Here is a 25765-nt window from a genome sequence, read left to right as displayed (position 1 = left end):
TTTTGTTGCAATTTAGATGGGGGCCAGGTTCAAACCCACCACTCTCAGTATGTGTGGCTGGCGCCCTACTCACTGAGCCACAGGCGCCACCCTCAGGCTGGTCTCTTAAGTGATCCTCCTACTTAATCCTCCCAAAATACTAGGATTACAAGTGTGAGCCACCATGCATGGCCTCAATGTCATTTTAAACTAAATAAAAATTGTAATTCTCATTTCTAACTCAGTTAGATCCCCCACTTTCTACCTCTGACAATAGCAATACCATCTCATTAGCATTGCTAACTCAGCCCTCATATGTATATCCCCTGTATGCTGATTAATCAAACCATTAACATGGTTTTCCTCTAAAATGTATCAAACTGTTTCTCTTCACATTGATTGCCATGTCTGACTACACTATGTTGTATATTGAGAGCTAAGAAGGTACCTAGGACTATGTTTAATACTTTTGAGTGAAGCATGGTGGTAGGTGCCTATAATCTTAGTTATTCAGGAGGCTGAGGTAGGACTGCTTGAGCTAAGGAGTTTGAAACCAGCCAGAGTAACACAGCAAGACCTCACCTTAAGAAAAATGAAAAACCCCAGACTGAGCAAGAACAAGACCCCATCTTATTAAAAATAGAAAAAAACTGAGCTGGGCATTGTGGCTGATGCCTGTAGTCCCAGCTACTGGAAGGCTGATGCAAAAGGATTCTTGAGCCCAAGAATTTGAAGTTGCTGTGAGCTATGACAAATGGCACTCTACCAGGGGGACAGAGTGACATTTTGTCTCAAAAGACTAAAAAAAAAAAAAAAAAAAAAAATCCACCCCCCTAAAACTTTATAAACATTCCTATGAACATGGTCTCAAACCTTCCACGAAGGTAAGGTATTATTTTTACTGGCGGGACTAAATAACTTTCCTCAAGTCTCCTAACTAGCTAACAGGCTTCAAATCTAAGTATAGAAGACTCTAAATCTCATTCTTTTTCTGTTACTCGATTCGGCCCATCCATTAAGTTTTATATATTTTCGTGCATCTTCTTGAGGGAAAAATAAAAGAGCCTATTTAATTTTTCCCTCCAAAGCCTATGGTTGAGGAATCAGTTTAGTACAGTACCTATTGAGGCAGTCATCCACACAGCCCTTCCTGCTGTCATCATCTGGCTTCTTACAATTACAGGTGGTAGCCTCGTAACCAGAAAGGGGTTTGACATCAACGTAGACATCTTGAGAAGACAGCAAAGAATAGTTTGTGAATGTAACATGATAATTTTTCAAGTGCCAGGCTTAGAAGAACTTTGATAATATGCAAGCAGAAAAAAATAGTTCTCAAGTTACTCACTTGAACGAATTTTTTTATATAGTGGGACATCTGGCTTTTTGTATAGCTAGAAGAAAAAAAGAAAAATCTTAATATGGCATCTAACTGCAAATGCCAGAAAGCAGTATCAATCACTAAAAATACAGGAAATCATCCATGTGCTCTGCTCAAATGAAATAGTTACAAGACTTTTTGGGTTGAGTACGTTTGAAAGAAACTCTTGATGTGATCACTTGTTACTATGAAATAAAAAGTCAGAAGGAATAAGATTCAACAGAAGAAGAATTAAATAGTTTATAGGAATTAAACTGTATGTTTCTTCAGCATGTTGTTAGGCTTACATGAAAATCACATTGGAGAACAAAGCTATTCATTTGGAAAAATTAAGATTTAATTTGCCTCTATCAAAAGAAAGGAAGATATGCACAGAGCTTATTTAGAGGTTTGGGCAGGTATATAAAATTAAAAAGAAAAGTACCCTTGGCAGTGCCTGTGGCTCAGTGGGTAGGGTGCCAAGCACATACACCCCAGGCTGGCAGGTTGGAACCTAGCCTGGGTCAGCTAAAAAAAAATAGCCAGGTATTGAGGTGGGCGCCTGTAGTCCCAGCTAGTAGGGAGGCTGAGGAAAAAGAATCACTTAAGCCTGAGAGTTTGAGGTTGCTGTGAGCTATGACACCACCGCACTCTACAAACAATGACATAGTGAGAGTCTGTCTCAAAAAAAAAAAATAAAATAAATAAATAAATAAAAAGAAAAGTACCCTGCCTTTTCAAACTGAGACCTGAAGGAAAACACATTTCACATTTTAATTAAGGAAATTAATTTAGTGAATAAAGGGGAAAGGGTAGGCAGGAAAAGTGGAGCTCTCACATTATAATCAAGAAGACATTAGGAAAGTAAAATGCTTTAGATTAGTCAGCCAGCATTTTGCAATAGAGGACAGCACAAAACAAACAGCAACTTAGACTATTCATTAATCTGTTGGAACAATCCCACCATCATTTTTCAATCTTATGTTCAAAGCAACGTCTCCTTTATTGTTAAAAACTCTAATACAGATATCTAAAATATTAATTTTCTCAGATTTCGAGAGATCATTGGAGAAAAGAATGCAGAGGACAATGTCAATTGTTTTTGGCTTTCCAAAATTAATGTCTGGTGGCATTCTGGCAAAACTCAGGAACTTGTTTGCCTCATCAACATGAATACTTCTATTTCCCAATGGTTGTTCTCAATATGGGTACTAAGGTCTACAACCTAATACAAAAATCACTGGGGGAAACTTTTCAATTAAGGAAATCAAGAGAGAAAAACAAGATCTTCCTATTTTTAGTTACTAATATATTTAATGACTTTTAATTTATGTCCTATGGGGCAGGGGGATGGGGGTCTCACTGTCTTACCCAGGCTGGAGTGCAGTGGCTTCATCATAGCTCACTGCAGCCTGAAACACTTGGGCTCAAGCAATCCTCTTTTCTCAGTCTCCTGAGTAGCTGAGACTACATATAGGCGTGTACCACCATTTTGGCTAATTTTTCTAAAGATCTTTTAAAAGTACAAGAGTTTAAACATTTCCCTGTTTCCTTTGGTAGAAAGGAACTTTTTTTGTATGTGAAAAATTCCAAACTGATGAGATGCCAACAAAAATAAAGCCTGAAATTTCCTAGTGCTGTTGGCAGTACGTCTAAATTCTCTGGGGACCTACATCAAACAGGATTCTTACAGAACAGAATCTTTGCTACCAAAATAAAAGTCCGGGCAACAGCAGAAGGTTGCCCAGGGAAGGAGGAACCCACTGCACAAAATAAAGGCAGCATGAATGAAGGCAAAGAGGTCACATTAAATATGGATACAAATTTGTTTTTTTTTGGTCTCTAATGTCATAGAGACACTTTTCAATTCTTCTTAAGATAAAAACATTATAAACAAGAGAGAAACTCACATTCTCATCCCTCCCCCTTGATCACTTAAAAATGAAACCTGATAAAACAGGCTTTTTGTACCTGATTGTGTTTCCACTGCCAAAGAATGTCATAAGGGAGCTGGAAGTCAATTCTCTTTTGTCTTAGATACTTTCCTGAAACAAAAAACATTATCAACTTCAACATTTATGCTGACAATGTTCATATATACAAAGGGGATAAACAGCCACAAGAGCTAAATATGTACTGACTAGAAATATAAAGACTCCATTTTTATCATAAGAATTTTTCTACCATCAAAAATTTTTTGTTTTTTTGCAGTTTTTGGCTGGGGCTGGGTTTGAACCCGCCACCTCCAGCATATGGGGCTGGTGCCCTACCCCTTTGAGCTACAGGTGCCGCCCTCTGCCACCAATTTTTAATTGTAGCTACTCTTTCTCACCATATTCTATGTGACATATGCTAAAGATGTATTTTTAATAATAATCTACAGAAAACAAACATAGCATAATTATTAACTATTTCTAAATAAATATAATTTTTTTATCATTAAAATTATTAACCATAGGCTCAGTGCCCATAGCACAGTGGTTATGACGCCAGCCATATACACCAAGGGTGGTGGGTTCGAACCCAGCCCAGGCCAGCTAAACAATGACAACAGCAACAAAAAATAGTCCGGCATTGTGGCAGGAGCCTGTAGGCCCAGCTACTTGGGAGGCTGAGGCAAGAGAATCGCTTAAGCCCAAGAGTTTAAGATTGCTGTGAGTTGTGAGGCCACAGCACTCTACCAAAGGCGACATAGTGAGACTCTGTCTCCAAAATAAATAAATAAATAAAATTATTATTATTATTTTTTTTTTTTGCAGTTTTTGGCCACGGTGGGCTTGAACCCACAACCTCTGGCATATGGGGCCAGCGCCCTACTCCTTTGAGCCACAGGCGCCGCCCCAATAAATAAAATTATTAACCATAGAGCACCTGGCATTGGCTTTCCTCTTATTATACATACTAAGGCTAACTATAAAAGGGAGGGTGGGGGAGAAATTCCTGCATTTAAATAAGTAGAATTTCCATAAAAATTTAACAATTTTTCCCACCTATTGAAATACTACTTTTAAAAGCAAATTTCAAATCCTCCTCCCTCCTCCCTTTTTTTTTTTTTGCAGAGACAGAGTTTCACTTTATTGCCCTCGGTAGAGTGCCGTAGCATCACACAGCTTACAGCAACCTCCAACTCCTGGGCTTAGGCGATTCTCCTGCCTCAGCCTCCCAAGTAGCTGGGACTACAGGCGCCCGCCACAACGCCCGGCTATTTTTTTGTTGCAGTTTGGCCGGGGCCGAGTTTGAACCCACCACCCTCGGTATATGGGGCCGGCGCCCTGCTCACTGAGCCACAGGCGCCACCCGTTCCCCCTTTTTATTGGAGACACAGTCTCCCTCTGTCACTAAGGCTATTGTAGCGTGATCATAGCTCACTATAACCTCCACTTTCTGGGCTCAAGTGATCCTCCTGCCTCAGCCTCCTATAGGGCAGGGGGATAGGATCTCACTGTGTTACCCAGGCTGGAGAACAGTGGCTTCATCACAGATCGCTGCAGCCTGAAACTCCTGTGGTTCCAAATAGCTGGGACTATAGGTGTATACTAGCATGCCCAGCTAATTTTCCTGTTTTCAGTAGAGTAGGTCAGGCTGGTCTGGAACTCTTCATCTCAAGTGATCCTGCCCACTCAGCCCCCTTGAGTGCTAGGATTACAAGTGGGAACCACTGTGCCTGGCCCCAAACCCTTTTTCATAGAAAGACCTCTCCAATTTCCTTACACTATATGACCTTTCTGTCTTCTCAGCCCTTTAAGGTTCCTGTTGTAGGACTTACCATTTTCCTTCTTTTTTTTTTTTTTTTTTTTTTGAGACAGAGTCTCACTATGTCACCCTTGGTAGAGTGCCCTGGAGTCACAGCTCACAGCAACCTCCAACTTTTGGGCTTAAGCGATTCTCTTGCCTCAGCCTTCTGAGTAGCTGGGACTACAGGTGTCTGCCACAACGCCTGGCTATTTTTTGGTTGCAGTTGTCATTGTTATTTGGCGGGCCAGGCTATGGGCACCGAGCCCCATTTTCCTTGTTGTATGCCTCTTTGGCCTATTATTTGCCTTTAGACTAGCAATTCTCAAAAATATGCTCTGTTAACTCAAGGGGATCTAGAGGTGAAAATTATTTTGATAATACTATTGAATTGTTAGCATGTTGGCTGGGCACCTGTGGCTCAAGCAGCTAAGGCACCAGCCATGTACGCTTGAGATGGCAGGTTTGAATCCAGCCCCAGGCCTGCCAAACAGCAATGACGGCTGCAACCAAAAAAATAGCTGGGCGTTGTGGTGGGTGCCTGTGGTCCCAGCTACTTGGGAGGCGGAGGCAGAGGCAGAGGAATTGCTTGAGCCCAGGAGTTTGAGGTTGCTGTGAACTGATGCCATGACACTCTACCCAGGGCGACAGCTTGAGGCTCTGTCTCAAAAAAAAAAAAAAAAAAGAAAATGTTAACATGTCTATTTCGTTATGCTGCCTTTACACTAATAGTGTAAAAATAATGGTGGGTAAAATTGTTGAAACTGTAATATGAGTCAAAGTAGTTGCAAAAATTATATTAGAAGTCATTATATCCTTCCCTATCACATACTTGAAAACCACAAAAGCCAACAGGATCATGGGGGCAGTACCTGTGGCTCAAAGGAGTAGGGCACAGGCCCCATATACTGGAGGTGGTGGGTTCAAACCCGGCCGCCAAAAACTGCAAAAACAACAACAACAACAATAAAAAAGCCAACAGCATAATTTAAGAATGCTTGCTGGAGGCTCGGTGCCTATAGCTCAAGTGGCTAAGGTGCCAGCTATATAAACCAGAGCTGGCGGGTTCGAATCCAGCCTGGGCCTGCTAAGCTACAATGACCACTACAACCACAAAATAGCAGGTGCCTGTAGTCTTAGCTATTGGGAGGCTGAGGCAAGAGAATCGCTTAAGCCCAAGAGTTTGAGGTTGCTGTTAGCAGTGATGCCATTGCACTCTACCCAGGGCAACACAGTGAGAATCTGACTCAAAAATGAAAGAAAAGAAAAGAAAGAAAGGAAAGAAGGAAGGAAGTAAAGAAAAGAAAGGTTGGTCCATACCCCAAGTTGGTCTAGACTAAAAAAAAAAAAAAAAAAAAGGCAGTGCCTGTAGCTCAGAGGGTAGGGCTCAGGCCATCCAGCCACATACAACCAGGCTGGAGGGTTTGAAAACAGCCCAGTGCAAAGAAACAACAACAACTGCAAAAAAAAAAAAAAAAAAAAAGGCCAGGTGTTGTGGCAGGTGCCTGTAGTCCCAGCTACTTGGGAGGCTGAGACCAGAGGATTGCTTAAGCCCAAGAGTTTGAGGTTGCTGTGAGCTGTGACACCATGGCACTCTACCCAGGGCAACAGCTTGAGACTCTGTCTCAAAAAAAATAGAAGTGCAAAGAAAACGACCCTGGGTATTTCTGTTCTATTGGTATAAATGGAAAACTTCAAAAGAATTACAGGTTTCTCTAAGACTTCAGTCTAGTTGTAACTCAAATTTTTTTTTTTTTTTTTTTGAGACAGAGCCTCAAGCTGTCACTGTAGGTAGGGTACTCTGTCATCATAACTCATAGCAACCTCAAATTCTTGGGCCCAAACAATACTCTTGCCTTAGATTTTCTATTTTTAAGTAGAGACGGGGGCCTCACTTTTGCTCAGGATGGTCTCAAACTCGTGAGCTCAAGCAATCCACCCGCCTTGGTCTCCTAGAGTGCTAGGATTACAGGTGTGAGCCACCATGCCCCACCAAGTTGTAACTATTTTTTTTTGAGACAGAGTGTCACTATGTCGCCTTCAGTAGAGTGCAATGGCATCACAGCTCACAGCAACCTCAAACTCTTGAGCGATTCTCCTGCCTTAGCCTCCCAAGTAGCTGGGACTACAGGCACCCGTCACAATGCCTGGCTTTGTGTAATCATTTATTCTTTTCCACAGATGGGTAACATATTTCCTCACCAAGAGAACACCCTGCCGGGCTGTATTTTGAAGCATTGGGACATGTTTGATCCCCAGACGCTGAAAAAAGAATGTATGGTTTTTCTTCTGCACCCAGGCCTGGCCTCAGTATCAACTCTCCAAGGGTGAACAATAGCCATTAGAAGGTACTTGAAATTATGATACCATTTTCCTTTCTTTCTTTTCTTTTTTTTTTGGTTTTTGGCTGGGGCTAGGTTTGAACCCACCACCTCTGGCATATGGAACCGGCGCCCTACTCCTTGAGCCATAGGCACTGCCCTCTTTCTTTTCTAACAGTTTTTGGCCGGGGCTGGGTTTGAACCTGCTACCTCCGGCATATGGGGCTGCCAGCCCCAGTGTATGTGGCTAGTGCCCTAGGTACTGAGCTACAGGTGCCGAGCTGTTATGATACCATTTTTCAGTTAGATATTTTTTGTAAACAAGAGAAGTAGTCTGAAGTACCATATGTGCAAGCTCTCTTTTTTCCTCAGGGGCAACACCCAACTGTGTAAAACCGTCAGACAGATTCAGCTGTAAATAACTTCCCCAAATGACCAAGAATTCTGGAGAGAGATGCTGTCACCACGTAGTTCAAACCCACCATCTACCAGCACCTTCCTCCATGCTTTTAGAAACCCCAAGAAAGAATTTATTCCCAGAGTTTCTTCTGTTTCTATTGGGACCCCCAGAAAGCAACTGTGTCCTTCTTTGTGTGGTTGAGACTGTGGGTAGCGAAAGGGGAAATGCATGAGTACTTACTCCATTTTCTCTGGCAGATTTAAAGCAAATCAAGGTTTTGGGAAAATTTTAGGAAAATTTTCTGATGACCCATATAGGTACACAGGTGTTCTCCAAGGGTTAGGGCAAAGCTTTGACCTCTCTTGGAGAGATGTAATGCTACTACTAGATCAAACTTCAACTTTGAATGAGAAAAATAAACTTTTAGATGAGGCTAGAAAGTGGGGTGATTTGTGGTTCATGTCTAATACTGAGAGCAGTATGTCATCTGAGGAAAGGGATAGATATCCCACAGGAAGACAGGCAGTTCCCTTTGAGGGTCCCGAATGGGACCCTGAGAAACAAGGTGATTGGTGGCGTAAACATTTTCCTAACATGTAACCTGAAAGGTTTACGTCAATCCAAAAAAAAAAAAAAAGCATATGTTTTAAGTTGTCTACTATTTACCAGGAACAAAGTGAGAGTCCCTTAGCCTTTCTTGAGTGGCTTAGGAAGGTGATGAGAAAAAATACCCAGTTGACCCCCAACTCCTTAAAGGGCCAAATTATATTAAAAGATAATGTTTCTTTTTTTTAGAGATAGTTTCATTTTATCACCCTTGGTAGAGTGCTATGGCATCACAGCTCACAGCAACCTCTGTGGGCAATCCCTCTTGAAGTGGCCAATCTGACCACAATGAGACTCTGTCTCAAAAAAAAAAAAAAAAAAAAAAAAAGGATTATATGTCACTTTCTTAAAAACTTTCTACAATTTCTCACTGAGCTTAAAGATCAACATCACTGGTTCTTTTTTTTTTTTGAAGACAGTCTCACTATGTCACCCTCAGTAGAGTGCTGTGGCATCACAGCTCACAGCAACCTCCAACTCTTGGGCTTAAGCGATTCTCTTGCTTCAGCCTCCCAAGTAGCTGGGACTACAGAAGCCCGCCCCAATGCCCGGCTATTTTTTATTGCAGTTTGGCTGGGGCCGGGTTCGAATTCGCCACCCTCAGTATATGGGGCTGGTGCCCCACCCACTGAGCCATAGGCGCTGCCCTAAAAGATAAATTTATCATTCAAGCTGCCCCGGATGTTAGAAGAAAACTCCAGAAATTGGCTCTAGGGTCTGATCACAACTTGGAGAATCTTCTTCTTCTTTTTTTTTTAATGTGATGCTTTTCTTCATTTTTTATTTTATTTATTTATTTATTTTTTTTGTGTGTGGTATTTGGCCGGGGCTGGGTTTGAACCCGCCACCTCCAGCATATGAGACCAGCGCCCTACTCCTTGAGCCACAGGCGTCACCCTGGAGAATTTTCTTAGAACTGCCATAGCCATCTTTTATAATCGAGATCAAGAGGAAGAGGAGAAAAAAGGAAGGGATTAAAAAAAGAATGACATCTCTAGTGATGGCACTCCAACAAATGGGAACCATTTCGGGGCAGAGGGAAGGTAGAGGAGCTAAGAACAAGTGCCTCCGATGTGGTCAATTGGCCACTTCAAGAGAGATTGCCCCTGGCACTACCACCTGCTGGGCAAGCGACCTGGCCCTTGTCCAGAATGCAAGGGTGACCACTGGAGGGCAGCCTGTACCCAGAGGTGAAAGTCTCCTGGGACAGTGACCCCCTTTTAGCCGACTGAGGGTGCACAGGGCGGATTTTCATGGTTCCACCTTGTGTCATCACCCTTCAAGTGCCCTGGATCTGTTCCATAGTGGAGGGCCAGGAGACAGAATTTCTTCTGGACACTGGAGCAACCTTTTCTGTACTCCTCTCTGTCTCTGGTCTTCTATCCCTCAAATCTGTAACTACACAAGGGGTGTCTGAAGAATTGGTCATCGAATTATTTTCTCAGCCTTTAAGCTACAATTGGTGGGGGGGGGACTGGCTGTTCTCTCACGCCTTCCTAATCATGCCTGAAAGTCCTGTTCCCCTTTTGGGGAGGGACATACTAACTAAAGTGAGAACAACCATTTATGTGACTATGGGACAAGAACCTATACTATGTCTTCCCTTACTAGAGATAGAAATTAACCCAGAAGTATGGACTACCGAGGAACAGGTGGGAAGAGCAAAGTATGCTCAATAGGTCCAAATTAAGTTAAAAAAATATGATCGTGGGCGGCGCCTGTGGCTCAGTCGGTAAGGCGCCGGCCCCATATACCCAGGGTGGCGGGTTCAAACCCGGCCCTGGCCAAACTGCAAAACCAAAAAATAGCCGGGTGTTGTGGCGGGCGCCTGTAGTCCCAGCTACTCGGGAGGCTGAGGCAAGAGAATCACTTAAGCCCAGGAGTTGGAGGTTGCTGTGAGCTGTGTGAGGCCACGGCACTCTACCAAGGGCCATAAAGTGAGACTCTGTCTCCACAAAAAAAAAAAAAATATATGATCATGTAACTTCCCCAGGTATACAAAGTACAAGGTAAATATCCTGGTGAAGATTGGCAACCAGATTTTACTCATCTCCCTAAGGTACATGGTATACAGTATTTGCTGGTGTTTGTGGATTCTTTACTAATCTTGCAAGACAGAAAAGGCCCAGGAATTTGTAGAAGCTTTAATATATAAGATAATCACCAGATTTAGACTCCCTTGGAGTTTGCACAATGATAATAGTTTTGCCTTCAAAGCAGTTATTACACAGGGAATATCTAAAGTCCTGGGAATAAAATATCTACACTGTTTTTGGAGGCCCCAGTCCTCTGGGAAAATAGAAAAAATGAGTGATAAAATAAAAGGACAGGCCAGGTGTAGTGGCTCACACCTGTAATCCTAGCACTCTAGGAGGCCTAGACGAGTGGATTGCCTGAGCTCACAGGTTTGAGAGTGGCCTGAGCCAGAAGGAGACCCCATCTCTAAAAAATAGCTGGGCGTTGTGGCGGGTGCCTGTAGTCCCAGGTCCTCGGAGGCTGAGGCAAGAGAATCACTTGAGCCCAAGAGTTTGAGGTTGCTGTGAGCTATGACGCCATAGCACCCTACAGAGGGTGACAATGTGAGACTTTGTCTCCCAGAAAAAAAAAAAAAAAAAAATCAAAGGACATTTACAAAAGCTAACTCAAGAGACTCCTCACTCTTGGACTAAATTATTTTCCACTGTTCTCCTTAGAATAAGAAATTTACCGGGTGGCACCTGTGGCCCAGTAAGTAGGGCACCAGCCCCATATACTGAGGGTGGTGGATTTGAACCCAGCCCCTGCCAAACAGCAACAAAAAATAGCCGAGCATTGTGGCGGGTGCCTGTAGTCCTAGCTACTTGGCAGGCTGAGGAGAGAGAATCGCCTAAGCCTAAGAGCTGGAGGTTGCTGTGAGTTGTGACGCCATATCACTCTACTGAGGGCAACAAAGTGAGACTGTCTCTAAAAAAAAAAGAAAAACACAAATTTACCTCAGAAATATGGTTGTGGCCCATTTAAATTATAATATGGAATATCCTTTCTAACTAATGACTTATTATTAGATCAAGAAATTACACAATTAGTAAAACATATTACTTCTTTAGCTACATTTCAACAAATCCTTAAAACCTCCCAAGTACATTTTCACATTCATCATTATAAGAGCTTTTCTCTTCTGGAGATCTAGTTATGATCAAAACTCTTCCCTTGGCTGTGCGCGGTGGTTCACCCCTGTATTCCTAGCACTCTGCCAGACTGAGGTAGATGGACTGCCTGAGCTCACAGGTTCGAGACCAGCCTGAGCAAAAAGCGAGACACTCCCACCCCTTGGCTCGGCGCCCATAGCTCAGTGAGTAGGGCGCCAGCCACATACACAGAGGCTGGTGGGTTTGAGCCCAGCCCAGGCCTGGTAAACAACAATGACAACTGCAACCAGAAAAAAGCCAGGAGTTGTGGCAGGTGCCTATAGTCCCGGTTACTTGGGAGTCTGAGGCAAGAGAATTGCTTAAGCCCAAGAGTTTGAGGTTGCTGTGAGCTGTGACAGCACTGCACTCTACACCAAGGGCGACATAGTGAGACTCTGTCTCAAAACAAAAAAAAAAAAAAGAAAAGAAAGAAAAAAGAAAGAGATACCCTCATCTCTACTAAAAATAGAAAAACTGAGGCAAGAGGATCTCTTGAGCCTGAGTTGGAGGTGAGCTATGATGCCACAGTACTCTACAGTTTGAGATTGTCTCAAACCCCCCCCCCCCAAAAAAACAAAAAACTCTTTCTCCAATTCACCATCCCTGACTCTAAGTTGGGAAGGACCCTTTTCTGTTATCTTGTCTTCTTCTACAGCTCTTAAAGTTATGGAAATAGATTCCTGGATACATCATTCATGAGTAAAATCCTAGAACCCACCACTTTCCACAGAAATGGACCATGAAGAGAATCAACCACAGTCTACCTACACTTCTGAGCCTACAGAAAATTTGAAGTTATTATTTATTTCTTTATTTTTTTGGATTCAGAGTCACTCGTTTGCCCTGGGGGTGAGCACCATGGTGTAATAGCTCACAGCAACCTCAAACTCTTGGGCTCAAGCGATTCTCTTGCCTCAGCCTCCTGACTAGCTGGGACTATAGGCGTCTACAACAATGCCCTGTTATTTGTTAGATTCGGGTCTTGCTCAGGCTGGTCTCAACTCCTGAGCTCAGGCTATCTACCTGCCTTAGCGTCCCAGAGTGCTGGGATTACAGGTGTGAGCCACTGTGCCCAGTTGGTTATTACTCAGAAGACAATAAAGAAGGCTCAGCACCCATAGTATAGTGGTTACGGCACCAGCCACATACTCCAAGGGTGGCGGGTTCGAACCTGGCCTGGGCCAGCTAAACAACAGTGACAACTGCAATAAAAATTAGCCTGGCGTCGTGGCGGGTGCTTGTAGTCCCAGCTATTTGGGAGGCTGAGCAAAAAGCGAGACACTCCCACCCCTTGGCTGGGGCACTCTACAGAGGGCAACATCGTGAGACTGTCTCAAAAAAAAAAAAAAGACAACAAAGAAAGTGTTAGCATAGTTTTATTTTAATAGCACGGACTTTGGGGCGGTGCCTGTGGCTCAAAGGAGTAGGGTGCCAGTCCCGTATACTGGAGGTGGCAGGTTCAAACCTGGCTGTGGCCAAAAACTGGAAAAAAAAAAAAAAAAAAAATATATATATATATATATATCTATATATGTATCACTGACTTTGTTATTTCCAACCTAACCTGACACCACTGACACTGTAATTAACCCCCTTCTCTCACTGTTCTAACTTTGCCTTTTAATTTGCTAATCAGACTTGTGTCTTCCAGAAACGATGTTATCAAGCCACAAACAGTAAACATTGTTCTAGTACAAGATCTGATAGTACTGTGAACTCTTGGATTGCCCTCCCTCTGGAAAAACCCTAACTACTCCTTTCTCTCATCACTCAGTTCAGCAGGAAGTAGTTAGATAGAGTCTTCATCCTTTCTCCTGAAGAGCAGTTAAGAGTTTCTACTTGGACAGGGAGAACTGATACCCTGGGGGTGTTGGTGTGGAGGCAGCAGGCAGAGGAGCCAGCAGGTTGAAGGGTAGGCAGGGGAGCCACAGGAGGCTCTAGTGGCTGGACAACTGCTAGGGGGACACCTCCAGGTTGCCAGCTCAGGCAGTGCCATTGTATCTCTGCCCCAGCCTCTGGACCCTTTGGTATGTGGCAAGGGCTGGACCCTGTTCTAATATGGGGGAGAGGACATGTTTGTGTTTTTCCTAGAACAGCTGATAGCCCTCTTTGGCTCACTGAACTGGTTGTCAGACGTGAACCCAGAGGACCTTCCTGTGCCATCAATGAAGAAGCTGAGATAGATTCCTCAAATGATCTACTGAGAAACCAAGAGCCAAAACATCACAGAAGACAAAGCTCTCGACATGGGAACTGAAGAAGCTGACCCAATGAAAGAAGTGATCTTGTGTAACATGTGATGAGCGAGTGACCCCTGAAAAGCTTTTTGAAGTTATGATAGCTATTGTTTCTTGTTATTTTTCTGCAGAGTTGGAGTCAAGCCACTCCTCCATTTAAAATAATTTGCTCACAAATTGGCATGAAGAAATAAAAAAGGAGGTGATGTGGGGCGGCGCTTGTGGCTCAAAGGGGTAGGGTGCCAGCCCCATATGCCAGAGGTGGCGGGTTCAAACCCAGCCTCGGCCAAAAACTGCAAAAAAAAAAAAAAAAAAGGGAGGTGATGTGGAGTGTGGATTGTGAAGTGGCAAGACCCCCAAAACCCAGGAGGGTTTCTCCTCCCTACCTAAAACAACAATAGTCCTTTCTCCTTGCTCCCTCTGCCAGAAGTCACGTGGCTTCTGTATACTTTCCTATCTTTTGCCTAAAAGCACACAGCCTTCTCTCCCTAAAGTTAATCTTCACCCCAGGTACTATGATTCACGTCATTAAGAATATTGTTTATGGGCGGTGCCATATGCCAGGGGTGGCAGGTTCAGGCCCAGCCCCGGCCAAAAACTGCAAAAAAAAAAAAAGAAGAATATTGTTTATGATAAAACTCCTTTTACTTATTCAGTTATTTCCATTCAACTTTGTAAAATATTCCCACCTCTTTCCTTGCTGATTTGTAACATTGTTAATATAAGCAACCTTGTTTAGGTACTATATAAATAAAGCTGTTCACATGGCCGTGCTGCTTTACTCCACAGGTAGCACCCAGGTCCTGCTAGCACCCGGTGCTGTATGCGCGGCTTGTTCGTCGGCCTTCTGCACCAACAACACCTTCGCCCTCTACCTGGAGCTGAGCGGCCCAGCCTCATCACACCGTTCGCTATCCAGAGACGTGGCCACCGCCGCCCACTACCTCACCCAACAGCAGCAGGGTCTGGTGCCCCCTGCACAGCTCCCGGCGCTGCCCAGCGCGCCCCTCCGCACTGGTGCCGCAACACCACCCTCGCCGCCCTTCACCTTCCAGCTGCTAGGCTGCCAATCCAAGTGGCCGGTGTTCGATGTGACTCCCCTGCCCCCACCCCCGGGACTCTGTCAGACTGCTACAGCTACCTGAGCGGGTCCCTGAGCTCCGGCAGCCTCAGTAGCTCCAAGTCCCCAAGCTGGGACCCCAGTCATCGCCTGCCCGTCTTTAGCCGCCTCTCCATCCCTGACGACTGAGGCAAGAGGGTGTCAGTGAGGAGGAAGGAAGGGAAGGCCATTCTGGGGGTGCTGAAGGACGCTCTTTGCCATCTCGCCCTTGCTGCGAGGCACAGGGTGGAGAATGACTTAGGCCCCCTGCAGACTTAAGACCGGAGCACTTGGACTCTGTTCTGTAAAGGACCCTCATCCCTCTTTTTTCAGTTTCCTTTTTTTTTTTCTTCCATTACGAAGTTTCATTCTAGTTGAGCAAAAAAGCAAGCCACCGAATTTTCTGTGTTGAACAAAATATTCACAAAAGTTATGTTGCCCAGTCTGGTCTTGAATTCCTGGCCTCAGGAGATCCCTTTGCCTTGGCCTCCCCAAATGCTGAGGTTATAGGCATGAGCCACCATATCCAGTCCATTTCCTTTTTTATTTATTTATTTTTTTTTGAGACAGAGCCTCAAGCTGTCCCCCTGGATGGAGTGCTATGTCATCACCGCTCACAGCAACCTCAACCTCCTGGGCTCAAGCGATTCTTCTGCCTCTGCCTCCCAAGTAGCTGGGACTACAGACCCCCGCCACAACGCCTGGGTATTTTTTGGTTGCAGCCATCATTGTTGTTTGGTGGGCCTGGCTGGATTTGAACCTGCCAACTCAGGTGTTATGTGGCTGGCGCCTTAACTGCTTGAGTCACAGGCGCTGAGCCCATTTGTTTTTTTAAATGAGAAACACATAGGGTGGCACCTGTGGCTCAAGGAGTAGGGTGCTGGCCCCATATACCACAGGTGGCAGGTTCAAACCCAGCCCCGGCCAAAAAAAAAAAAAAAAAAAAGAAACACATAAATATTTAACAATAAATATTACTTCTCCCTTATTGATCTGACTCTAGCAATGGTAAAATGAATCAATATTTTGTTTACATAACTATTTCAGTCACATAGTTATTATATGGCAAGGATAGAAATGAATTATGTCTAGCTATCTCTAAAAGCTATGCTTTTTGTGTACTTAGTACTTGGAGTGGCCAGTTCAAAATAAATGGCCTTTCTCTTTTCCTATCCTATTATTTGAACAAGAAAATAGCACTGTCCAGAAAACAAACAGAAAAACACCAAACAAAACAAAAAGAAACCCTACCTTGCAACAGCAGCCTGATTTTAAGCACTACAATTCAGGGGTCCTCAAACTACGGCCCGCGGGCCACATGTGGCAGTGTGATTGTATTTGTTCCCGTTTTGTTTTTTCAAAATAAGATATGTGTAGGGTGCATAGGAATTTGTTCATAGTTTTTTTTTTTTAAACTATAGTCCGGCCTTCCAACGGTCTGAGAGACAGAGAACTGGCCCCCTGTTGAAGAAGTCTGAGGACCCCTTTTGACTCCATGAAAAAAGACTGCCCTACCTGGATAGGTTTTCCCATTATTTGATTTGCTTACTATGCAGACCACTGAGTATAAATAGACTTAAGTAAGAGACTCTTGTTGGAAACGAGACATAAAATCTTATACTGTATATACAATCTCCTGTATTCTCCTGCTGGGTGGTGCCTCATGCCTGTAACCCTAGCATTTTGGGAAGTTGAGAGGCAGATGGATTGCTTAAGGTCTAGAGTTTGAGACCAGCCTGAACAACAGTGAGATCTAACTTTCAACAAAACCTAGAAAATTTAGTTGGGCATGGTGGTGGAAGCCTGTAGTCCCAGTTTCTCAGGAAGCTGAGGGAAGAGGAATCACTTGAGCCCAAGAGTTTGAGGCTGCAGTAAGCTATGATGATGCCTGGGTAACAGAGTGAGACCGTGTCTCAAAAAAACAGAAGCAGAAAACAAAAATGTGATTTCTATTCTGGACCTCTTAACCACTATTTATGCTAGAGATACTACAGAAATAATAGTTTGACCAATATTTTTCCTATTTCCCCCAGAAATAACGGGTTATCCCCTTGAATAGTTAAAGCTTTACTCCAAGATCTAGGTTAGCAAATAAGTTTCTATCCACGTCAAAACTGCTAAGACTGGGCTTTGCGCCTGTAGCTCAGTGGCTAGGGCGCCAGCCACATACCCCAGAGCTGGGGGTGGGGGCCCAAATCCAACCTGGGCCTCCCAAACAACAATGACAACTACAACCAAAAAATAGCCTAGCATTGTGGCAGGCGCCTGTAGTCACAGCTACTTGGGAAGCTGAGGCAAGAGAATTGCTTGAGCCCAAGAGTTTGAGGTTGCTGTGAGCTGTGACACCACGGCATTCTACCCAGGGTGACAGCTTGAGACTCTGTCTCAAAAAACCAACAAACAAAAATGGTCATGTTTTCCTACAGATGAGACTATTAAATTAGTTGTATTTGTTAAAGCCTTTTATCCTTAGCTGGTTCTAGGAAAAACCTAAATCTGGTGAGCGTCTGCTTCCACAGATACGACCTAAGTACAAAAGGCTCTTTCAAAAGAACTTTGGCACTAAGCATAGAGAATATGGAACTTACTTTTAGTTTTAAGAGATCCTCTTGCCTCAGCCTCCTGAGTAGCTGCGACTACAGGTGCTCAGGACTACCACCGGCTAGTTTTTCTATTTTTAGTAGAGACGACAGGGTCTTGCTCTTGCTCAGGCTGGTCTTGAACTCCTGAGCTCAAGCAATCTAACTCACCTTGGCCTCCAGAGTGCTAGGATTACAGGGTAATCCACGGCACTCAGCCTAATCATTCTATATGTATAAATCATCTTACTTCTCTTGAACTTGGAAAATATATAAAACTGAACTGGTATTTGTTTTTTGTTAGATAATATACTTAGGGAATCAACAGCTACAAAGAAAGGGCAGGGCACAGTGGCTCACGCCTGAGCTAGAGCAAGACCCCATCTCTAACAAATAGCTGGGTGTTGGGGTGGGTGCCTGTAGTCCCAGCTACTCAGGAGGCTGAAGCAAGAGAACTGCTTGAGCCCAAGAGTCTGAGGTTGCTGTGAGCTCTGACGCCATAGCACTCTACAGGGGGTGACAAGTGAGACTCTGCCTCAAAAAACAAAAAAAGGCTCGGCGCCTGTGGCTCAAGTAGCTAAGGCGCCAGCCACCTTCACCTGAGCTGGCGGGTTTGAATCTAGCCTGGGTCCACCAAACAATAATGACGGCTGCAACCAAAAAATAGCCAGGTGTTGTGGCAGGTGCCTGTAGTCCCAGCTACTTGGGAGGTAGAGGCAGGAGAACCGTGTGAGCCAAGAAGTTGGAGGTTGCTGTGAGCCATGATGTCACAGTACTCTACCCAGGGTGACAGCTTGAGGTTCTGTCTCAAAAAAAAAAAAAAAAAAAAGAGCTACATAGAGACAGTGTTGCTTAAAGGCCCTAATGAACAAGATTTATGCCATTTTAACTCCTTACTAAAAAAATATACAGTATTATAGAGTAAGTATCAATTAAATGGTAAAAAAAAAAAAGAGCTTGATCCCATTGGAAGGGTAGAAATAATAGCAAAAACAAAGACATTTCCTCTAAACCCAAAAAATATCATTTCTTCTCAGCAATATAGCGTGTGTACTAAGTACTCACCAACATGAATGGGGGCTGGGAATAATCCATATTCATGCTCTCCTGGAGTATACTCCAGCTTCTCTTTCTTTAATTGGATTAATCGGCTCTTTGGGCTATGAACAGAAAAGAATGAGATCACAGTTAGAGGCAATGAAATTTTGTCTTATGGTCAACAACAGATCAACGTATCAAGAGTACTTAACTGTGGATTGAACCTTAATTGCCTTTTTCTTAAGAGATGGGGTCTCTGTCACCCAGGCTGCTCTAAACTTCCTGGCCTCAAAAGATCCCCCAACCAAGCCTGAGCAGCTGAGTTCAGGCTTAAGCCTCCTCTGTGTTCAGCTCTTAATTGCATTTTTTGAGGATAGGGTATCAAGTACATCTAAAAAGATCCATATTTCTGGAACTGCCTCTAAGAAAGAGGCTCTTTAATTTTCTCCAATAATTTTGTAGAAGGAACCCAGATTTCCAATTGGATTACAATGATTACCTTATACTTGGTTAATTTATAGTTTAGAGAGTAACATATCAATACTATGAAGCAGGTAAGTGAAAATGTCAGTTCTAGTTTAGATATTGGGAAACAGATTGCTGTATCAAATTCAGTGGCCTACCTTAATTTTAGTAGCTGGTAAGGAGATTTAAGATTAAAATCTCAGGTTTTTTTTTTTTGTGTGTGTGAGACAGAGTGTCACTATGTCATCGTCAGTAGACTGCCATGGAGTCACAGCTCACAATAACCTCAAACTCTTGGGCTTAAGCAATTCTTTTGCCTTAGCCTCCTGAGTAGCTGGGACTATAGGCACCTGCCACAACGCCTGACTATTTTTGGTTGTAGTTGTCATTGTTATTTAGCAGGTCCAGGCTGGGCTCAAACCTGTCAGCCTTGGTATACTGTAGATAGCACCTTACTCACTGAACTATGGGTGCTGAGCCAAAACCTCAGTTTCTTGCTGAACCTCTCCCCACCATATTTTCTCTCTCTTTTTTTTGTAGAGACAGTCTCACTTTATCACCCTTGGTAGAGTGCCGTGGCGTCTCAGCTCATAGCAACCTCCAACTGCCGGGCTTAGCCCTTCTCCTGCCTCAGCCTCCTGAGTAGTTGGGACTACAGGCACCCGCCACAGTGCCCAGTTATTTTTTTGTTGCAGTTTGGCTAGGGCCGGGCTCGAACCTGCCACCCTCAATATAATGGGCCGGCACCCTACCCGCTAAGCCACAGGCGCTGCCCTGTGCTCTCTTTTATTTTTTATTCTAACATGTCTCCATAGGCTTACCTCTTCCACTCACCTTATTGGTCTGTTTCTTTTTATTTATTAATTTATTTTGAGACAGAGCTTCAAGCTGTCACCCTGGGCTCAAGCGATTCTCCTGCCTCAGCCTCCCAAGTAGCTGGGATTATAGGCAACCGCCACAACGCCCGGCTGTTTTTTGGTTGCAGCCATCATTATTGTTTGGCGGGCCCAGGCTGGATTTGAACCCACTTGCCCAGGTGTATGTGGCTGGCGCCTTAGCTGCTTGAGCCACAGTGACGAGCCTGGTCTGTTTCTTAATGTTTGGAATGAAATCAATCTCAAGAAATGTCATAAATATATAAAAGGAAGGGGAAAAAGGAAAAAAAAAATAAGAAAAAGAAAAAAGGGAGAAAAAAGGACTTTAGGAGAGCCTCATTTGATCTACTATGACTTTATTTTGGCTTAAAGTCATGTAAATAGGGGATGGCTGATATATATTCCTTTCCTCTAATTACAACATACTACCCTTAAAAAATCAAATCTAGGCTCAGCGTCTGTAGCTTAGCAGCTAGGGTGCCAGTTACATACACAGGAGCTGGCAGGTTCGAACCCAGCCCAAGCCTGCCAGACAATGACAACTACAACCAAAAAATAGCCAGGCATTGTGGCAGGTGCTTGTAGTCCCAGCTCCTTGGGAGGCTGAGGCAAAGAATCGCTTAAGCACAAGAGTTTGAGGTTGCTGTGAGCTATGATGCCACAGCATTCTGCTGAGGGCAACAAAGTGAGACTCTGTCTCAAAAAAAAAAAAAAAAAATCAAATCTAGTCGATTACATTTTGCAATAAGTAGGCACAACTGGCCCTCTGTATCTGTGGAATGTGAATTCAACCAAATACAAGGTAAGATACTTGAAAAAAAAAAAAAAGGAAATATAATACAACAATAAAACATTTAAAATACATTATAACTTTATATAGCATTTACATTGTATTTGGTATTATAAACAATCTAAAGAGGATTTAAAGTATTTAAGGGAGGATAGGTATAGGTTATATGCAAATACCATGCCACTTTATATAAAAGGATTTGAGCATTTAGGGGCTTTTGGTATCTTAAGAATACCAATGAAGTATCCATGCAGACAATGAGGGACAACAATATAATAACACACACTTTACAGATGAGAAAACTGAGGCCCAAAGAAGAAAGTTATTTGTAGAAGTTAAAGTTCTGAATGTTCAGCCCTGGTTCTTTCCAGTGGATCATTCATTTATTTATTCAACAATTAGAAAGTCCAAGTCCTGACCTAAGTGCTAAGAAACAGTGGTAAACAAGACACTTTAGCTTCTACTTGGGCAGACAATAAGGAAACAATAAAAAAGGCCAGGTGCAGAGGGCCTTGTCTACAATCCCAGCACTCTGGGAGGCTGAGGCAGGAAGATTCCTTGAGCTCAGGAGTTCAAGATAAGCCTGAACAAGAGTGAGACCCCCGTCTCTACTAAAAATAGAAAAATCAGCTGGGCATTGTGGTGCATGCCTGTAGTCCCAGCTGCCTGGGTGGGTAAGGAGGATCACTTGATCCCAGGAGTTTGAGGCTGCTGTGAACTAGGTTGATGCACTCCAGCATGGCAATCTAGCCTGGGTGACAGAGCGAGACTGGGAATTACAAATGGAAAGGAGTTACTACTACACACCTGCTAATTTAAATGGCCAAAATCCAACCCAAAACGATGACAATGTCATTGTTGTCCTGTGAGACAGTAGGAACTCTCATTCATTGCTGTAAAATTGATAGTGTAAAATTATATAGCCACTTTGGAAGATAGGTTGGCAGTTTCTTACAAAACTAAACATTTTCAATTTTAGCCCAGAGAGACTCATTTTGGACTTGTGATCTTAGGAATTATAAAGTAATAAATCTTTGTTTTAATATATTTTTGTCGCCCTGATAAGAGTGCTATGGCGTCCCAGCTCACAGCAACCTCAAAATCTTCGGCTAAAGCAATCCTCTTGCCTCAGTTTTTCATTTTTAGTAGAGATGGAGTCTCACTCTTGCTCAGAACTTGTGAGCTCAAGTAATCCACCCGCCTCATCGTCCCAGAGTGCTAGGATTACAGGTGTGAGCCACCTTGTCTGGCCAAATCTTTGCTGTTTTAAGTCACTAAGTTTGTGGTAATATGTTATAGCAGGAATGGAAAACTAATATACAGTATGACCCCTGTTAATAGTTTTATTATTCATTCATTTATTTAGAGACAGAGTCTTGCTGCTGGTGTTGCCCAGGAGAGCGCAGGGCATCATGGTGTCATCATAGCTTACTGCAACCTCAAGCTCCTGGGTTCAAACAACCTTCCTGGGTTTAGTCTCCCAAGGTGCTGGGATTACAGTTGTCAGTCATGATGCCTGGCCCCCTTTTCTTTTTCCTTTTTTATTTTTTTGAGACAGAGTCTCACTATGTCCCCTCGGTAGGGTGCCATGGTGTTACAGCTCACAGCAACCACAAACTCTTGGGCTTAAGAGATTCTCTTGCCTCAGCCTCTGAAGTATCTGGGACTACAGGTGCCCACCACAATGCCCAGCTATCTTTAGAGATGAGGTCTTGCTCTGGCTCAAGTGAGTCTCGAACCTGTGAACTCTGGCTATCCACCCGCCTCGGTCTCAAAGAGTGCTAGGATTATAGGCACGAGGCACCACGCTCAGCCTCCAGTAGATTTTTATCCCTCAAACTGCTCTCCCTTTTTAGTTCTCAATGTCTATTACATCACTTCAAGACCATATATATCCCTTGTTTAGCTCTCTCTTTTTTTCCCTTTCTTCAGACCATCACACAAAGCTGGGTGTTTGGGACTGCTTGTCTCGTGAGTTAAGTAGAGGGAGTTAGATTTGCTATATCTCTTATTTCATGTTATCATTGTTTGTATTAATATATTTTTAAATATCCATGTATGTATGGATATTTACATGAATGTAACATGTATGTATGAATTACATACATTCATACATAACATGTATGTATGAATTACATATCTGCTCATTTAAGAATATATTTTGCATATATATTTACATGTGTAGAATTCCCACTCTCTTTCTCTCTTTGTATGTATACGGTCTACCTGGGACAGTGATATACCACTTCACCTTACCATACATGATATACACTTAATATACTTCCATATAAAGTATACATGTCAATTTCTTTCTTTCTTTTTTTTTGAGATAGAGGCTTATTATGTCGCCCTTGGTAGAATGCCGTGGTGTCACAGCTCACAGCAACCCCAAACTCTTGTGCTTAAGCACTTCTCTTGCCTCAGCCTTCCAAGTAGCTGGGACTACAGGTACCCGCCGCAACACTCAGCTATTTTTTGTTGCAGTTGTCATTGTTGTTTAGCTGGCCCAGGCTGGATTTGAACGCGCCAGCCTTGGTGAATGTGGGTTTCCTTCATTACTAACAGATGGCAAGAAGGCCTGAAGGTCGCAGATGAAAATGGAGGCATTCTGTTCGTGACTATAGGTGTGCATCTCTGTTGTCACTGCAAATATCTGAGCATATTTTTAGTTTTTTTTATTCTTTATTTTTTTTATTGTTAAATCATAGCTGTGTACATTTGTGCAATCAAGGGATGTTTTTAGTTTTGTTTTCTTTTGTACATATTTTTAAAGTATAGGTATTTCTACATACACATATTGATGTATGTATCTTTTTTTTTTTTTTTGAGACAGAGCCTCAAGCTATCACCCTGGATAGAGTGCTGTGATATCACAGCTCACAGCAACCTCATGCTCCTGGGCTCAAGCAATTCTCCTGCCTCTGACTCCCAAGCAGCTGGGATTACAGGTGCCTTCCACAACGCCCAGCTATTTTTTGGTTGCAGCCATCATTGTTGTTTGGCGGGCCTGGGCTGGATTTGAACCTGCCAGCTCAGGTGTGTGTGGCTGGCACCTTAGCTGCTTGAGCCACAGGCACCGAGCCTATATGTATCTTTTTAATCATCTCTAGTTTGGGGCGGCGCCTGTGGCTCAGTCGGTAAGGCACCGGCCCCATATACCAAGGGTGGTGGGTTCAAACCCAGCCCCGGCCAAACTGCAACCAAAAAATAGCCGGGCGTTGTGGTGGGCGCCTGTAGTCCCAGCTACTCGGGAGGCTGAGGCAAGAGAATCGCTTAAGCCCAGGAGTTGGAGGTTGCTGTGAGCTGTGTGAGGCCACGGCACTCTACCGAGGGCCATAAAGTGAGACTCTGTCTCTACAAAAAAAAAAAAAAAAAAAAAAAAAAAAAAAATCATCTCTAGTTTGTATTTCCATAATCATAAAATCTATAACAGTCTCTACTAATATGTTTACGTAAGGCATATACACACACATATATTTTATATATGTATATGTATGTATATCTATGCACCCATGTCTTCTTACATCCAGTCTGAAGAAAATTCTTAAATAACCCGTGACAATGAAAAAATATCATCCGTTTACATATACGAAGAAGATAGGGTTTTTGTCTTTTCACATTTTCTAAGTTATGTATTTCTTTAGATAATGAAAACTATATGGCTTTATTCCAATATAAATGTGTGTATATGTTTTCACTGATGTAGTCCCTAGTGACTATAGGTGTGAAGTTCTCAGAGCTCTAAACCAGGGTTCTCAACCTGTGGGTCTCGACCCACAGGAACTATATTAAAAGGGCTGCGGCATTAGGAAGTTTGAGAAACACTGCTCTAGACAAAGCTGGTCGTCTAGGATTCCTGTCCATTTGCAGGTACAGGGGGCTAGATCTATTACACACTTAACTTTCATTTCATGTTATTATTGTTTACATTTTTTCAAACATCCATGTATGTATATGAATGTTATCTTTTCATGTAAGAATATACCATACAGGGGGGTGGCGCCTGTGGCTCAAGGAGTAGGGTGCCAGTCCCATATGCCGGAGGTGGTGGGTTCAAACCCAGCCCCGGCCAAAAACCAAAAAAAAAAAAAAAGAATATACCATACATATATGTGTATGTATGTGGAATTCCCACTCTCTTTTTCTTCACATGTACGTAGAACATGTGAAGAACTAGCCCCTTTCCAGTTTCTTTTTGCCTGGATAAGGAAAAATCACCCTTGACAAGAAAATACCATTCTACCCTATTATATATGTAAACCTATTAACATAAAAATACATATATACACTCTGTAATGCTACTTGCAAAAGATTGGTTTCGTCTGTTTGTTTTGTTTGTCAGAAGAAGCAGAGTTCCTCACTGCCTAGGGAGAGGCTGGAGAGATTTACTGAGTCACATGTGGCCTCATGTGGGGTCTAGTTTCACTCAATTGTGGATCAAATAATTGCTGAGCATATACTGTATATATGCCCATGGAAAGGGGTGCGTGTAGGGGTGTGTTAGGGGGAGTTGTGGAAGTGTTAGTGGTGGTAGGTATTCAGATTAAAACCTAGGACCCAATTAGAACTGGCTGTCTGTGAGCTCACCAGTATCATGTGTGCCAAAAAATTGTTGATGCATAAAAGTATATGCTATAGGCTCGGCATGGTGACTCACACCTGTAATCTCAGCACTCTGGGAGGCCAAGGCAGGAGGACCACTTGAAGCCAGGAGTTGAAGACCAGCCTGAGTAAAAGCCAGACCCTGTCTCTAGTAAAAACAGAGAAATTAGCTGGGAGTTATTGAGGCGCCTGTAGTCTTAAACATTTGGGAAGCTGAGGCAGGAAGATTGCTTTAGCACAGAATTTGAAGTTGCTGTGAGCTATGACACTAGAGCACGCTACAGAGGGTGACAAAGTGAAACTCTATCTCAAAAAAAAAAAAATGTACACACATATATGTTATGTACCCAGATATATAAATGTACATATACATATATTTATTTATTGAGACAGAGTGTCACTTTATCGCTCTGTAATGTGGTGTCATAGCTCACAGCAACCTCAAAATCTTAGACTCCAATGATCCTCTTGTTTCAGCCTCCCAAGTAGCAGGGACTACAGGTGCCCACCACAATGCC

The 25765-nt window shown here is 43.2% G+C and overlaps 1 protein-coding gene across 6 annotated transcripts in view; it reads right to left on the bottom strand.

The window, feature by feature from the left end:
• The window catches only part of ASH1L (ASH1 like histone lysine methyltransferase), a 204849-nt gene that overhangs the window by 35454 nt on the left and 143630 nt on the right, over positions 1 to 25765 (bottom strand). For all 6 annotated transcript variants that reach the window (XM_053604681.1, XM_053604679.1, XM_053604684.1 and 3 more), the window contains 4 exons: positions 18543 to 18637; positions 3308 to 3381; positions 1325 to 1370; positions 1100 to 1208 (listed from right to left, as the gene is read on the bottom strand). In XM_053604681.1, the coding sequence (XP_053460656.1) occupies positions 1100 to 1208; positions 1325 to 1370; positions 3308 to 3381; positions 18543 to 18637 (324 nt within the window). The remainder of the gene's footprint in view (positions 1 to 1099; positions 1209 to 1324; positions 1371 to 3307; positions 3382 to 18542; positions 18638 to 25765) is intronic.

Source organism: Nycticebus coucang, chromosome 10 (assembly GCF_027406575.1).
Source record: "Nycticebus coucang isolate mNycCou1 chromosome 10, mNycCou1.pri, whole genome shotgun sequence".
NCBI classification, from domain to species: domain Eukaryota; kingdom Metazoa; phylum Chordata; class Mammalia; order Primates; family Lorisidae; genus Nycticebus; species Nycticebus coucang.
Note: the sequence above shows the minus strand (reverse complement) of the source record. Positions and strands in the feature narration are given on the sequence as shown.